We start from the raw sequence: 16,695 nt of genomic DNA, 5'->3' as shown, positions 1-16,695 counted from the left end.
ATCATGTGTAATGTAGGGAATTTGTCGTTTTTTATCTCCTTGCAGATGCGGATGTGTCAGGCATAACCTTACCAGCAAAACCAGTAACAGCCCAAAGAAAAGTGCAAGGAATGCCTGCAGTGACCAATCCAAGTGCATCTAACATTTCAGGTAAGTCTAAACAAGGAACGTCTCCAATGATATACATGAAGCAGGATCATATCCGCGTGGAAATGGAATCTGGACAGTGTATAGTTCACTCACCACTCTTCGATCACGTAATTCCATGCAATGTGGTTAAACTGCCTGATAGGTAGTTACTGATATCTAGTGATTGGATTGACAACATCTTGACAAACCACCTTTAAGCCTAGTTCACATTCGACGCAACGCCGACGGTACGGGACGTAAGGGCTTGTCGGGAGGGCTGGGGTGAGCTGTAAAATCCTGTACGATTCGTACGACACAACATGCAGCAGTCGTTGCGCCGTTCACCATCGAACGGCGCGAGTCATAAGGCACGGTCCGTGACCGGGCGACTTTTGGACCTAATTTCTCGTTTTTCGGGACTTCTTTTCAATTATTTCTCCTTGAAAGAAGCTGAATGAAGTTCACAATACCAGTTTTTCGTGAAGACCAAAAAATTAGCCCTCAAAGTTGTGGCATTCAAATAATAGCCCCAGGAAATGATAGAATAGTTCGTCTGTCACGCTTCTGAACTATCCCTTAATACAATAAGTGACATGAGATCTTATGTTAATAAAATTCAACTCAAGTTGTGCTAGCCATTCTGTGAGTTGTCATGGGAAGCACAGTGTTCGAAATGCTAAAATTTTCCAAGTACGAATCGGGAGCAGTCGGCGCACGACGCCGTCTCCTGTTCACACTTGAATTGCAGCCGTTTTGTACGCTTGCGTCCCCGTCTACGCCCGTCTACGGTATGAAAAGTTGGATCGATCCAGCTCTTCCCGTCGCTTCCCGATCTGTACGGTAGTACGGTTGCGTTCCCATTCCTGTTGTTCACATTGGACGCCGTCAGACCGTCCCGTCGCTTCCCGCCGATCCTTACGTCGCGTCCCGTCGCGCTCCGTCGAATGTGAACTAGGCTTTAGGCATCATGGGTAATGCAATGATTTTTTTAAATTTTCTTTCGTGTGCAAATCAGATCTCCCGGGTATAACCATACCACCTCCACCAGTGCCAGCGCAAGGAAAAAGTCAAACATCTCAAAGTACAGGGCAGTTCCAACCAATTTCTCCAAAGACAACTACAGATGGATCTTATATTTCCGGTGAGCACAAAGAGGAATTATTCTGGTTTTATCGGGCAGCAATAATTATATTGATTGTGCAATAATATTGATCGTGCGAATGCAGGTCTGATTATATTTCTGATTATCACAAAGTGGGCTTGTTCTGCTTGTATAAAGCAGCAGGGCTTTGAACTCCTTCAATCCTAGATAAATCCCCATGTACAATTCTGGAATCCCAGTCACTCTTTAGGATCAGTTTGGAACCTCTTCAATACCGGATTGTGATGGATTTCCAACTGATGATCGTCACAAGAAAGCGTTACTGGAACCTACACATCATGTGTAATGTAGGGAATTTGTCGTTTTTTATCTCCTTGCAGATGCGGATGTGTCAGGCATAACCTTACCAGCAAAACCAGTAACAGCCCAAAGAAAAGTGCAAGGAATGCCTGCAGTGACCAATCCAAGTGCATCTAACATTTCAGGTAAGTCTAAACAAGGAACTTCTCCAATGATATACATGAAGCAGGATCATATCCACGTGGAAATGGAATCTGGACAGTGTATAGTTCACTCACCACTCTTCAATCACGTAATTCCATGCAATGTGGTTAAACTGCCTGATAGGTAGTTACTGATATCTAGTGATTGGATTGACAACATCTTGACAAACCACCTTTAAGCCTAGTTCACCTTGGACGCAACGCCGACGGTACGGGACTTAAGGGCTTGTCGGGAGGGTTGGGGTGAGCTGTAAAATCCTGTACGATTCGTACGACACAACATGCAGCAGTCGTTGCGACGTTCACCATCGAACGGCGCGAGTCATAAGGCACGGTCCGTGACGGGGTGACTTTTGGACCCAATTTCTCGTTTTTCGGGACTTCTTTTCAAATATTTCTCCTTGAAAGAAGCTGAATGAAGTTCACAATACCAGTTTTTCATGAAGACCAAAAAATTAGCCCTCAAAGTTGTGGCATTCAAATAATAGCCCCAGGAAATGATAGAATAGTTCGTCTGTCACGCTTCTGAACTATCCCTAAATACAATAAGTGACATGAGATCTTATGTTGCTAAAATTCAACTCAAGTCGTGCTAGCCATTCTGTGAGTTGTCATGGGAAGCACAGTGTTCGAAATGCTAAAATTTTCCAAGTACGAATCGGGAGCAGTCGGCGCACGACGCCGTCTCCTGTTCACACTTGGATTGCAGCCGTTTTGTACGCTTGCGTCGCCGTCTACGCCCGTCTACGGTATGAAAAGTTGGATCGATCCAACTCTTCCCGTCGCTTCCCGATCTGTACGGCAGTACGGTTGCGTTCCCATTCCTGGTGTTCACATTGGACGCCGTCAGACCGTCCCGTCGCTTCCCGTCGATCCTTACGTCGCGTCCCGTCGCGCTCCGTCGAATGTGAATTAGGCCTTTAGGCATCACGGGTAATGCAATGATTTTTTAAATTTTCTTTCGTGTGCAAATCAGATCTCCCGGGTATAACCATACCACCTCCACCAGTGCCAGCGCAAGGAAAAAGTCAAACATCTCAAAGTACAGGGCAGTTCCAACCAATTTCTCCGAAGACAACTACAGATGGATCTTATATTTCCGGTGAGCACAAAGAGGGATTATTCTGGTTTTATCGAGCAGCAATAATTATATTGATTGTGCAATAATATTGATCGTGCGAATGCAGGTCTGATTATATTTCTGATTATCACAAAGTGGGCTTGTTCTGCTTGTATAAAGCAGCAGGGCTTTGAACTCCTTCAATCCTAGATAAATCCCCATGTACAATTCTGGAATCCCAGTCACTCTTTAGGATCAGTTTGGAACCTCTTCAATACCGGATTGTGATGGATTTCCAACTGATGATCGTCACAAGAAAGCGTAACTGGAACCTACACATCATGTGTAATGTAGGGAATTTGTCGTTTTTTATCTCCTTGCAGATGCGGATGTGTCAGGCATAACCTTACCAGCAAAACCAGTAACAGCCCAAAGAAAAGTGCAAGAAATGCCTGCAGTGACCAATCCAAGTGCATCTAACATTTCAGGTAAGTCTAAACAAGGATCTTCTCCAATGATATACATGAAGCAGGATCATATCCGCGTGGAAATGGAATCTGGACAGTGTATAGTTCACTCACCACTCTTCAATCACGTAATTCCATGCAATGTGGTTGAACTGCCTGATAGGTAGTTACTGATATCTAGTGATTGGATTGACAACATCTTGACAAACCACCTTTAAGCCTAGTTCACATTGGACGCAACGCCGACGGTACGGGACGTAAGGGCTTGTCGGGAGGGTTGGGGTGAGCTGTAAAATCCTGTACGATTCGTACGACACAACATGCAGCAGTCGTTGCGACGTTCACCATCGAACGGCGCGAGTCATAAGGCACGGTCCGTGACGGGGTGACTTTTGGACCCAATTTCTCGTTTTTCGGGACTTCTTTTCAAATATTTCTCCTTGAAAGAAGCTGAATGAAGTTCACAATACCAGTTTTTCATGAAGACCAAAAAATTAGCCCTCAAAGTTGTGGCATTCAAATAATAGCCCCAGGAAATGATAGAATAGTTCGTCTGTCACGCTTCTGAACTATCCCTAAATACAATAAGTGACATGAGATCTTATGTTGCTAAAATTGACCTCAAGTCGTGCTAGCCATTCTGTGAGTTATCATGGGAAGCACAGTGTTCGAAATGCCAAAATTTTCCAAGTACGAATCGGGAGCAGTCAGCGCACGACGCCGTCTCCTGTTCACACTTGAATTGCAGCCGTTTTGTACGCTTGCGTCCCCGTCTACGCCCGTCTACGGTATGAAAAGTTGGATCGATCCAACTCTTCCCGTCACTTCCCGATCTGTACGGTAGTACGGTTGCGTTCCCATTCCTGGTGTTCACATTGGGCGCCGTCAGACCGTCCCGTCGCTTCCCGTCGATCCTTACGTCGCGTCGGGTCGCGCTCCGTCGAATGTGAACTAGGCTTTAGGCATCATGGGTAATGCAATGATTTTTTTAATTTTCTTTCGTGTGCAAATCAGATCTCCCGGGCATAACCATACCACCTCCACCAGTGCCAGCGCAAGGAAAAAGTCAAATATCTCAAAGTACAGGGCAGTTCCAACCAATTTCTCCAAAGACCACTACAGATGGATCTTATATTTCTGGTGAGCACAAAGAGGGATTATTCTGGTTTTATCGGGCAGCAATAATTATATTGATCGTGTGAATGCAGGTCTGATTATATTTCTGATTATCACAAAGTGGGCTTGTTCTGCTTGTATAAAGCAGCAGGGCTTTGAACTCCTTCAATCCTAGATAAATCCCCATGTACAATTCTGGAATCCCAGTCACTCTTTAGAATCAGTTTAGAACCTCTTCAATACTGGATTGTGATGGATTTCCAACTGATGATCGTCACAAGAAAGCGTGACTGGAACCTACACATCATGTGTAATGTAGGGAATTTGTCGTTTTTTATCTCCTTGCAGATGCGGATGTGTCAGGCATAACCTTACCAGCAAAACCAGTAACAGCCCGAAGAAAAGTGCAAGGAATGCCTGCAGTGACCAATCCAAGTGCATCTAACATTTCAGGTAAGTCTAAACAAGGAACTTCTCCAATGATATACATGAAGCAGGATCATATCCGCGTGGAAATGGAATCTGGACAGTGTATAGTTCACTCACCACTCTTCAATCACGTAATTCCATGCAATGTGGTTAAACTGCCTGATAGGTAGTTACTGATATCTAGTGATTGGATTGACAACATCTTGACAAACCGCCTTTAGGCATCATGGGTAATGCAATGATTTTTTTTAAATTTTCTTTCGTGTGCAAATCAGATCTCCCGGGTATAATCACGCTAACTCCACCAGGGCCAGCGCAAGGAAAAAGTGAATCATCTCAAAGTCCAGGGCAGTTCCAACCAATTTCTCCAAAGACCACTACAGATGGATCTTATATTTCTGGTGAGCACAAAGAGGGATTATTCTGGTTTTGCCAGGCAGCAATATATTGAGCGTGTGAATGCAGGTCTGATTATATTTCTGATTATCACAAAGTTGGCTTGTTCTGCTTGTATAAAGGAGCAGGGCTTTGAACTCCTTTAATCCTAGATAAATCCCCATGCACAATTATGGAATCCCAATCACTCCTTAGGATCAGTTTGGAACTTCTTCAATACCGGATTGTGATGGATTTCCAACTGATGATCGTCACAAGAAAGCGTTACTGGAATCCTTAAAACTAGCCTTGCCTTGTGTCGTCTAGTTATGTATGCACAATTTATTTATTTATGAACTCGGATGTTGAGCCAATTATCAATGTAGAAAGGAAAAGGACATTATGGATACGAGTAAAGAGTAACTCTCCACCACTGTAACGAGCACAAGCTACAGTCCAAACGAAAGAAAGAATTTCGATTTTTACTGGACGATGACGAGAAGAGTAGGCTACGTGACAAAGCGGTCTAACTACAATTCGAAGCCGCAAAGCAGTACACCACCCAAACTGGGTGGATCATAAATATCAAAGAAAAGTAAAGAAGGGGGAAGCTTTGCGAAAACGAATTGTACAAGCCGAAAGCCAAACTCTTACAGTACTCCTCGTGCAGGACATTGAGATGGACTAGTTGACTACAAAACAAGTTGTTTCACACGACGACGTTTTGCCGTATGGTTCGTGACGGCTCATCAGGTGTGCAATTTGAAACTCGGATGTTTCTGACTGTATACAGTATCTGGTTTCAATGATGGAGAGTTACTCTTAACTCGTATCCATATGTCCTTTTTCCTTTCTATATTTATTTATAGCATTTCGATTTTAGTATATCATGGCAGGGATCGATTTATCCGGTTTCGCATCGCAGTTTGCGGATCAAAATTCACTGGCTGCTATTTTTGTTTTGTTTTGTATCGCCCAAAAGTGCGTTGCACTGGCCATGAATACCGGTATGTACAAAGACCATTCTGTACTGATTGTGTGCAGTTTACATGCTACTGTTGTGCACACTACTGACTAGGGGGTAGTATTTTACTACTCCAACCAACTGGCTTGTCCTGCTCAGTCCGCACGCGGGTCGCGGATAGCGCTCTGGATGATTTTGGACACTGCACTAACACTGCAGTCTTTTAAAGTTTTGTATGCGGCGGCAATTTCCCCTTAAGTTCTCCTTTCTTCTTTCACTGTCAAGCTCAATTCAGTTTGCTTGTGTTCGACAAGACACAGTTGAAGTAGATGGTTCTTAGTCTCATGTAGCCAACATGTCAGTGAATCTGATTACTGTCCAGAAGTGGGAAAGAGAACTGGACAAGCCAGGAATGTGATTCGTGTCGATGGAGAAAAGTGGAAATTCTGTACACTTTGCACGGAATGTCACGATCGTTTGAGCGCTTTCCTGAGCTTTCTTTGTCGAAGGAATCAGTGGAACTACCCTGTTGAAGAATAATATGTTGTGAAGAACTCGAAGTCGGATGGACGCTGAACATGTAACAAGCCCAAGCGAAAACCCTGACGTAAATATTCATGTCAACCGTTCGCTTGGAAAAGCAAAGAGCAACTGCGGCTATTGTCCAATTCTGTACAAAATCCTGCAATTGTACAGATGTACGTGTACACTTTTGATGAAGGATTCGAACCCGCACTATCGCCTCGCATGCATTCCCCCGATACACTTCGCATACATACTCATTCTTCTAAATTGCTTCACGTTATGATATAGCATTTGAAAGCCCTATTTGAATATTCAGGCCAGCTGCTGTCTTTGATGATACGGTACGGGACAGGTACGGGATAGCGCCGGGCATATGCTGAAGCTTTCTATGATGGTAGGGTACAGGACAGGTACGGGATAGCGCCAGGCATACCGATAGCACAAACAAACAAACAAACACGGAATTAAAGCTGTGTGGACCCTCGTTAGCGCCAGACGTTACTGAAGTAACGTCTTTTGCATAGGTATGGGAACGAGAGAGCTTGGAAGCTCAGGGCCCTACGCTATGCTTTTTTGCCTTGATGACCTAGACAAAAAAGCATAGGGATGTTATAAATTCTTTAAAAAAATACTCTTTTTTTTAGACATAACCTGGGATTCGAACCCGCACTATCGCGCGCCCTGCATGCATCCCCCGGTACACTTCGCATACATACTAATTCTTCCAAGTTGTTTCACATTGTGATCTTGCATTTGAAAGCCCTATTTGAATATGCATTGTGGCCGCCGTCTTTGATGGCACGGTACGGTAGGGGATAGGTACGGGACAGGTACGATTGAGGGTAATACGACACCGTCTCCCGTACCGTACCGTACCATCAAACACAGCTGGCCACATACAGCTGCCCGCAATATTCAAATAGGGCTTTCAAACGCAAGATAATAACGTGAAGCAACTTGGAAGAATGAGTATGAATGCGAAGTGTATGGGGGAATGCATGTAGGGCGATAGTGTGGGTTCGAATCCCAGGATATGCCTGAAAAAATAGGAGAATTGAAAAATTTATAACATCCTATGCTTTTTTGCCGCCAGATACGGATAGCGCCAGGCGTGACACAAACAAACACACAAACAAACAAATACCAAATTAAAGCTGTGTGGACCCTGGCTAGCGCCAGACGTTACTGAAGTAACGTCTTTGCATAGGTATGGGAATAAATATTTTCATTATGGTCTAATGGTTGCGGCCCGCAGAATCCTCTGAGAACGTACAGATCATGTGTAATGTAGGGAATTTGTCATTTTTATCGCAGATGCGGATGTGTCAGGCACAACCTTACCAGCAAACCCAGTAACAGTCCAAAGAAAAGTTCAAGGAATGCCTGCAGTGACCAATCCAAGTGCATCTCACATTTCAGGTAAGTCTAAACAAGGGGTTTCTCCAATGATATATATAATAATTACCAGGATCACATCCGTTCTGCTTACGGCAATGGAATTTTGACAATTTATATAATTATCAAGAGTTACGACTCTTGAATCACGTAAATTCATGCGGTATTGTTCTGCTGCCAGACCGTTTCCTATATATAAGGTATGACGTACAATGGGCAATGCAATGTTGTTTTTCAATTAATTTTATTTTGTGTGCAAATCAGATCTGCCTGGTATAACCACTCCAAGACCACCAGTGCCAGCGCATGGAAAAAGTCAAACATCTCAAAGTCCAGGGCAGTTGCAACAAATTTCACCAGTGACCAATACAGATGGATCTTATATTTCTGGTGAGGATAATGGGGGTTCCCCCTAGTCATATAATGCAGCAACATATTGATTGTATGGAATGCAGATCTGATTTGACATTGTAACACGAGCGCCCTATGCTATGCATTTTTCCCAGCTTAGGAATCACGATTCTTAGAACGAATGGAATAATTTTTTGGGATTAATTGTAATAAAATGGACGATGAGTGATGCAGTTGATAGGCGTGGCTAGTGGCATTATTGTGCTCGTTCCTGGTTCTGGGGTTGGCTGGAGAAACTTGATGCGTGGCAATACAGCAAGTAGCTGAGGAGTACCAGTGATGAAATGCAATTTGTAAATGGACGAGAGTGCAGCAACAGTCCGGCAGACAGCCAGACTGGAGAGAATTGCACCAGGGCCAATAATCCGGATTACGCGGCGTTGAACATTATCCAGACGTTGGATGTGGCTGGCTGGCACGCCCATCCACACAAGCTGGGCATACTCCATCAGGGGCCTCAAGAATGTCTTGTAGACAGTCGTTCGGCCAGCTGGCGTTAGAATGTGAGCCGCCCGTCGGAGAAAGCCGAGGCGCTGCTGGGCGCGGATGGTCACGGCAGTGATGTGACTACAGTCCATTCATTGGAAACTGGCACCCTAACTTTTTGGTATGTCTCTCACATAGTTGTAGATACCGTGAAAACAACAGTACATCCTGCATTGTGTGACCGGTGCAATTACTCCTTGCCACATTTGAGGCCAGAAAAGTCCGAGAACAGGGAAATAGAAATTCAGCCAGGTTTTACAAAATTAGGACAGGTATGCCATGGAAATATGTATGGAGAAGCAGATCTCAAACCCAGATTTTTGTGATTTAAAGTGGGTTTTTGATCCTCAATTCGGCCCAAATCCGAAATTTAAAAAAACAGCGGGCCAATTTCCGATGAATGGACTGTAGTGAAGGATAACCTAGGATTCGAACCCGCACTATGGCCCTGCATGCATTCCCCCGATACTCTTCGCATACATACTCATTCTTCTAAATTGCTTCACGTTATGATCTTGCATTTGAAAGCCCTATTTGAATATTCAGGCCAGCTGCTGTCTTTGATGATACGGTACGGGACAGGTACGGGATGCTGAAGCTTTCTATGATGGTAGGGTACAGGACAGGTACGGGATAGCGCCAGGCATACCGATAGCACAAACAAACCAAAAAAACACGGAATTAAAGTTGTGTGGACCCTCGTTGTAGGCTATTCATGCTACGTTACACTACGCGTCACGTTTTGGAATACGACGTACTGGCAGACGTCGTTTCCATGCAGGTGCATTCATACAGGCACGCACACGCTGCTCATATAGCTGTGTGTACAGTTTCTTTCGGACAGAAACTGCTGGGAACGATAGAACGAAACTCGGTACAGGGGTCTGGATAGGTCGTCTACGTTTTCGTATCAAGAGTACGATTTTCCCGCAACGTTCCATGTTGTCATGGCTATCCGGACGAAAACGTCACGTACGTCAAGTTTTGGGCGTAGTGTGAATGGCCCATTAGCGCCAGACGTTACTGAAGTAACGTCTTTTGCATAGGTATGGGAATAAATATTTTCATTATGGTCTAATGGTTGCGGCCCGCAGAATCCCCTGAGAACGTACAGATCATGTGTAATGTAGGGAATTTGTCATTTTTATCGCAGATGCGGATGTGTCAGGCACAACCTTACCAGCAAACCCAGTAACAGTCCAAAGAAAAGTTCAAGGAATGCCTGCAGTGACCAATCCAAGTGCATCTCACATTTCAGGTAAGTCTAAACAAGGGGTTTCTCCAATGATATATATAATAATTACCAGGATCACATCCGTTCTGCTAACGGCAATGGAATTTTATATATAATATATACTCAATCTGCGGACAGCATGCTGTTTCGTTCTTTTTGAACTCATCAGCGCAGCACAGAGGAAATGAGGCGGAACCTGATAGCAATGGAAATAAAAATTTCCAATCAGGCCCGAACGTACCTTGCCAGAGTGCTCAAACTGACAAGTCAGTGAGCTCTGCATAACGCAAACAGCAAAGGCACTACCCCACGCAAGAGTGCTCAACTGCTACAAGAGCAGGAGCGAAATACTCAATCTGCGGACAGCATGCTGTTTCGTTCTTTTTGAACTCATCAGCGCAGCACAGAGAAAATGAGGCCGAACCTGATAGCAATGGAAATAAAAATTTCCAATCAGGCCCGAACGTACCTTGCCCGAGTGCTCAAACTGACAAGTCAGTGAGCTCTGCATAACCCAAACAGCAAAGGCACTACCCCACGCAAGAGTGCTCAACTGCTACAAGAGCAGGAGTGAAATACTCAATCTGCGGACAGCATGCTGTTTCGTTCTTTTTGAACTCATCAGCGCAGCACAGAGGAAATGAGGCCGAACCTGATAGCAATGGAAATAAAAATTTCCAATCAGGCCCGAACGTACCTTGCCAGAGTGCTCAAACTGACAAGTCAGTGAGCTCTGCATATAATTATCAAGAGTAACCACTCTTGAATCACGTAAATTCATGCCCTATTGTTCTGCTGCCAGACCGTTTCCTTAGTAAGGTAGTTACTTATAAATAGTGATGGGATTGACAACATCTTAACAGATCACCTTGAGGTACCATGGGCAATGCAATGTCAATGCAGCCCGTCGGAGAACGCCGAGGCGCTGCTGGGCGCGGATGGTCACGGCCCTGATGTGACTAGTGAATGACAATTTCGAGTCAAATCGAACTCCATGCATTGATATGCTGGTTTCCTCCGGTACAGGGTGTGAAGTTGCAGGCCTCCTGGTTAATACTATATTATAGTATTGTACTATTGTTCTGCATAAGCGAAGCTGTGGACGCAGCATACTGCTGCTACACTTCAACGCGGTAATGCGTATAATAATAATAATAATAATACTATTGTAGTATCTTGTACTATATTTATATGTGTATCTGTTTTGTTCCCTTTCTCTGTGCTTTATGTTCCTGGTTCTTGGTCTTTAGTTTTGTCTTTGTTAGTCCTTTGGTTTGACCAGTATTGTAATAATAATAATGTCCCAGAACATTACATGCGCGACGAAGATGAACTAGATTTAATAGTTATAGTCATATACATGACCTGAGTAGGCCTCAGTGACAATGACCCTCACAGGAGTAGGCCCGGCTTTGGAGCCGTTAGATCTCGAGGGTCCTGCCCATGAAGTTTCTGCAAGATGGCGCAGGTGGAAAAGATCAGTCCAGTACTATGTGGATGGGCAGAACATAACATCCGCGAAGAGGCAGAGGAGTCTGTTGCTGTACTTGACTGGTATGCCAGTACAGGAGAAATTCGAAACGCTAACAGAGTATGAGGACACCGACAATTTATTCGAGCGAGCTGTGAGTGCTTTGGACAAGGCTTTTGAGTTCGTGGCCAACAAGAAGTTCGAACGTTATAAGCTTCGTCAGATGTCACAACGGAGTGGTGAAACAAGAGAGGTTCTGCACAATGAAAATTCGAACGAAGTTTCGCGACCGGCCTTGCGAAAATGTGTACGAATTTTCGCACGAACTTTGTGTTCTGGATATTTTCGTAGTTTGCACGCGCCAAGTGAACGTACGACATGTCGACATGACCCAATAGGGAGGTTCCGGAGTACGATTTTTCGTGCCAAAATCCGTAGAGGCGCTACGGATTTTTTATACGTCGTTTTCGAGCAGTGAAATGTTCCGGAGTACGGAACTTATGTGTTTGCCGTCATTGCCTAGGTTACGATCGCAAACACGTCACCTTCCCGCGCTATGCCTTTGCATTTTGAAAAATTGTACCGAAATCAAAACTTCCCGCGGAAAATCGATGTTTCTCGTACCAAATTTGTACGCGAAAAATCTTTCTGAACCCGATGACGCAAAATCTCCATACGAAACATGGTTCGTGTGAAAGCCAGTCCACACTGATTCTCCGTGCCGAAAAATCGTATGGAGCACGCCTGGAAAAAATCCGTAGCGCCCACACGGACTTTGGCACGGAAAATCGTACCCCGGAACCTCTCTAATCTCACGAAACTTCCTACGAAAGTTCATTTCGCGTTCCCTGCAAGTTTCGCGTCCAAAGTTGCGAAAGTTCGTGCGAAGTTTCTCACTTCGTGACGTGGAGCGAAAGTTCGTACACATTTTCGTTTTGCAGAACCTCTCTACAGTATCTCAGTTTTCGACCCGTTTGCTTGGGCAAGGCAAATACTGTGAATATGGCACTGACATGGAGGATCATGTATGCTACCAGCTGCTCATAGGGATATCGGACAATCGCCTCAGAAAGAAATTGTTAGAAGTCGACGACCTCACTTTGGCTGTGGCCTTGAAAAAAGGCGCGAGTATGAAACAACGGAGGGCCCAGTTCGTACGGTACGGGTACGGGTGAAGCTGCACCAGGAAGTGTGAATGCTGTGCACGGCCAGAGTGTCACAACTGTGGACAAGTAATTAGTTGGCCACTTCGCCCGCGACCGGAACTGTCCTGCACGTGGCCAAAGGGGTAGAAAGTGTGGCATAAACGGTCACTTCAAATTCAAGATGTAGACGATTTTGTGTTTGGTGTGCGAGGAAGTAATTTGACACAGGCCTCTATCGATGTCAGCCGCAATGGTGTGTCGTCGCGAGTGCTAGTCGATTCTGGAGCGTCATGCAACTTGTTGGGAGAATCAACTTTGGGCCAGCTGCAATTGCAAGGCCTCGGTGTCACTTTGACGAAGTGCACCAGCAAGCTTTTCGCGCATGGAGCACACCAGCTGAATGTCGTCGGCAAGTTTACTGCAATTTTCCAATGCGGCTCAGAGCGCACTGAGGACGAAGTGATCGTCGTCAGAGGAGATGGAGAGTTCTTGCTGGGACGTAGTACTGCACTCAAGTTGAAGGCCTTGGTGCTACCTGACGTGAATCAAGTTGGTAGCGCCACAGCTAGTCCCAGTATCAACGATGAAATCAAGAATGAGTATCCTGGTGTGTTCAGTGGTGTGGGCAAGTTAATTGGCTACCAAGCACGTCTTCATGTAGACTCTGAAGTTCCACCTGTGGCCCAACGCCAGCGTAGGATACCATTATGCGTATGAAACCAAGGTGGATGAAAAACTTCAGGAGTTACAGCAATCAGGAATTATTGAAGAAGCTGTGGGCCCGACGCCGTGGGTGAGCCCAATTGTGATAGCACCAAAGAAGCATGGCGACATCTGTTTGTGCATGGATTTACGCCGGGTCAATGAAGCCATCGTCCGAGAACGACATCCAATGCCAACAACAGAGGAGCTGCTGCATGAAGTCAATGGCAGCACGGTGTTTTCGAAGATTGACCTGAAGTGGAGATTTCACCAAGTAGAGTTGGAAGAAGAGTCCCGCTACCTGACAACTTTTGCTGCAAATGGGAAGTTGTACCGGTTTCGTTGACTGCCATTTGGTATAAGTTCAGCACCAGAGCTTTACCAGAAGATCATCAGCGATGTGATCAAGGATTTGGCCGGGTGCAGAAACGGAGCTGATGATATCTTGCTACATGCGGACTCACTGAACCAGCATGATGTGAGGGTTCATGCATTGATGAATCGCTTGCAGCAGGTCAACCTCACAGTCAACCCATCAAAGTGTGAGTTTGCTAAGAGCTCCATTGAGTTCTTCGGCTTGCAGATATCTGACAAGGGCATACAGCCAACTCCGGAAAGGATACGATCCTTGGCGGAAGCATCCAGGCCCAGCAATGCGTCGGAAGTAAGAAGCTTCCTCGGTACAGCCGGTTTCAGTGCAAAATTCATCCCTGATTTTGCTACAGTTGCTGAGCCACTGCGTCGCCTCACGGTCAAGGGAGCTCAGTTCAAGTGGACTACAGAGCAACAGCAAGCGTTCGACCACCTGAAGCGACTACTGGTGTCCAGCTCAACACTGGCATACTATGATGTTGAAGCGCCGATCGAGTTAGTGACGGATGCCAGTCCAGTTGGGCTCGGAGCTGTGCTTGTCCAGAAGCAGGACGGTGTTTGGCGACCAGCTGCGTATGCGAGCAGATCACTGTCAGCGGTAGAGCGGAAGTACTCGCAGACCGAGCGAGGGGCTCTTGGTATTGTCTGGGCGTGTGAACGATTTCACACCTATCTGCTAGGCAGGGAGTTTACACTCTGCACCGACCATAAGCCGCTGGAAGTGATTTATTGGGCAAGATCCAAGCCCAGTGCCAGGATTGAGAGATGGGTCCTGCACCTACAGCCGTACAGCTATCGAGTCAAGCACATTCCTGGAAAGACGAACATCGCTGACGCTTAATCTCGCCTGCCCGTTGCAGCGGCAGATCCAGGAATCAGCAGTGATGAAGAGTCGGTTAGACTTATCACTCAGACAGCAGCACCCATCGCTATCGGTATCAGAACGATTGAACGTAGCTCAGCTGAAGATGAAGAGCTATCTGCTGTTCGCAAGTGCCTTCACGACGGATCTTGGGATGGTCTGCCAGCAGCATACCGTCAGGTCCGAGGAGAATTGACTGTTGTTGGCAAGGTGGTGCTCAGAGGTCAACGCATTGTTATCCATACAGAGTTGTGACACCAGACCGTGCAGTTGGCACATGAGGGCCACCAGGGCATCGTGAAGACGAAAGAGCATCTACGGTCCAAGGTTTGGTGGCCAGGCATGGATAGCGAGGCCGAGAAGCTCTGCAAGTCATGTCATGCCTGCCAAGTGGTTGCAGCGCCAGCCAATGCACCGCCAGTCAAGTCCACTCCTCTTCCAGATGCGCCATGGCAGCATTTGGCTGTCGACAGTCGATATTTCGAAGTAGATGTGGTCAAGTCAACCTCAGCTGAAGCTGTGATTCCGATGATTGAAGCCCAGTTCAGCCGCCACGGTATCCCGACGAGTTTGCGTTCAACTCGGAAGGGCTTGCGAAGTTTCTACATGAGTGTGGTGTTCAACAGCTTCGTACTACATCACTGTGGCCGAGAGCTAACGGTGAAGTTGAGCGACAAAATCGATCCCTGATGAAAGTGATCCGTGTGCATATGCGGAAGGAAAGACGTGGAAGCGGGGGGTTCAACGATTCTTGATGGCATACCGCTCAACGCCACATAGCACCACCGGAGTTGCTCCAGCTGAGTTATTGTTTGGGCGCAAAGTGCACTGCAAGTTACCAGCCCTCGGTGAACCAGCGACAAACGAGGCCGTCAGAGATCGTGACAGCGAGCGTAAGCAGAGTATGCGTGACTCTGCAGATGGCGCCAACCATGCCACCAGCCAGTCAACGCAGATAGGTGACTCGGTACTGCTAAAGCGTTCGGAGACACGGTCGAAGGTCGACACACTATTCCATCACCAACCTCATGTGGTGGTTAGTCGGAATGGGGACCAAATAGTGGTCCAGGCACCAGATGGGAAGCTTGTGCCGAGGAACGTACAGTTCACGAAACCATTCCGGCAGCAGCATCCAGCTGAACCTAGCCCCGAAGTGCAAGAGGCACCCCAGCGTCGTGCGGAGCCCCGCAGGTCAGACAGGTTAAGCGTGAAATGCTAAGGAACCTGTCCGGCCCTTGTTCTGTTCTGCATTGACTAGGCTGTGTGACAGTTGTGTTCGACTGGTCGTTCGTCTTACAATGGTTGAGCTTGCGTTATACTGTATACTTACATATTTTATGACATGGATTGATAGAACGCTTTTGGTTATTCATCGCGTTTTGGACAGCCTATTTTTGTTTATTCCCGTAGCTATGCAGAAGACGTTACTTCAGTAACGTCTGCCGCTAGGCAGGGTCCACACAGCTTTAATTTGGTGTTTGTTTGTTTGTGTGTTTGTGTGACGCCTGGCGTTATCCCGTATCTGTCCCGTACCGTACCATCAAACACAGTTGGCCACCTACAGCTGGCCGCAATATTCAAATAGGGCTTTCAAACGCAAGATCATTAAACGTGAAGGAACTTGGAAGAATGAGTATGAATGCGAAGTGTATGGGGGAATGCATGTGGGGCGATTGTGCGGGTTCTAATCCCTGGTAATGCCTTAAAAATTAGGAGAATTGAAAAATTATAACATCCCTTCTCTTTTTTTCCGTCATCAAGGCGGTAGACGGTGTCGTATTACCCTCGACCGTACCTGCCCCGTACCTGTCCCATACCGTACCGTACATTCAAAGACGGCTGGCCACAATGCATATTCAAATAGGGCTTTCAAATACAAGATCATAACGTCAAGCAACTTGGAAGAATTAGTATGTATGCGAAGTGTATCGGGGGATGCATGCATGG

General features: G+C 46.1%; 1 protein-coding gene across 5 annotated transcripts in view; it reads left to right on the top strand.

The window, feature by feature from the left end:
• LOC135825216 (mucin-2-like) overlaps window positions 1-16,695 on the top strand; it is a 39,561-nt gene that overhangs the window by 10,821 nt on the left and 12,045 nt on the right. For 4 of the 5 annotated variants that reach the window (XM_065337953.1, XM_065337952.1, XM_065337954.1 and 1 more), the window contains 11 exons: window positions 46-150; window positions 1,145-1,270; window positions 1,612-1,716; window positions 2,711-2,836; window positions 3,178-3,282; window positions 4,276-4,401; window positions 4,726-4,830; window positions 5,082-5,207; window positions 7,985-8,089; window positions 8,330-8,455; window positions 10,116-10,220. In XM_065337953.1, coding sequence (XP_065194025.1) covers window positions 46-150; window positions 1,145-1,270; window positions 1,612-1,716; window positions 2,711-2,836; window positions 3,178-3,282; window positions 4,276-4,401; window positions 4,726-4,830; window positions 5,082-5,207; window positions 7,985-8,089; window positions 8,330-8,455; window positions 10,116-10,220 — 1,260 coding nt within the window. The remainder of the gene's footprint in view (window positions 1-45; window positions 151-1,144; window positions 1,271-1,611; window positions 1,717-2,710; window positions 2,837-3,177; window positions 3,283-4,275; window positions 4,402-4,725; window positions 4,831-5,081; window positions 5,208-7,984; window positions 8,090-8,329; window positions 8,456-10,115; window positions 10,221-16,695) is intronic. The other variant, XM_065337955.1, reaches the window with a different exon arrangement.

The sequence above is a fragment of the Sycon ciliatum genome, chromosome 9, assembly GCF_964019385.1.
Source record: "Sycon ciliatum chromosome 9, ocSycCili1.1, whole genome shotgun sequence".
NCBI lineage: Eukaryota > Metazoa > Porifera > Calcarea > Leucosolenida > Sycettidae > Sycon > Sycon ciliatum.
The sequence above is the reverse complement of the archived record's forward strand: the minus strand, read 5'-3'. Positions and strand labels throughout refer to the sequence as shown.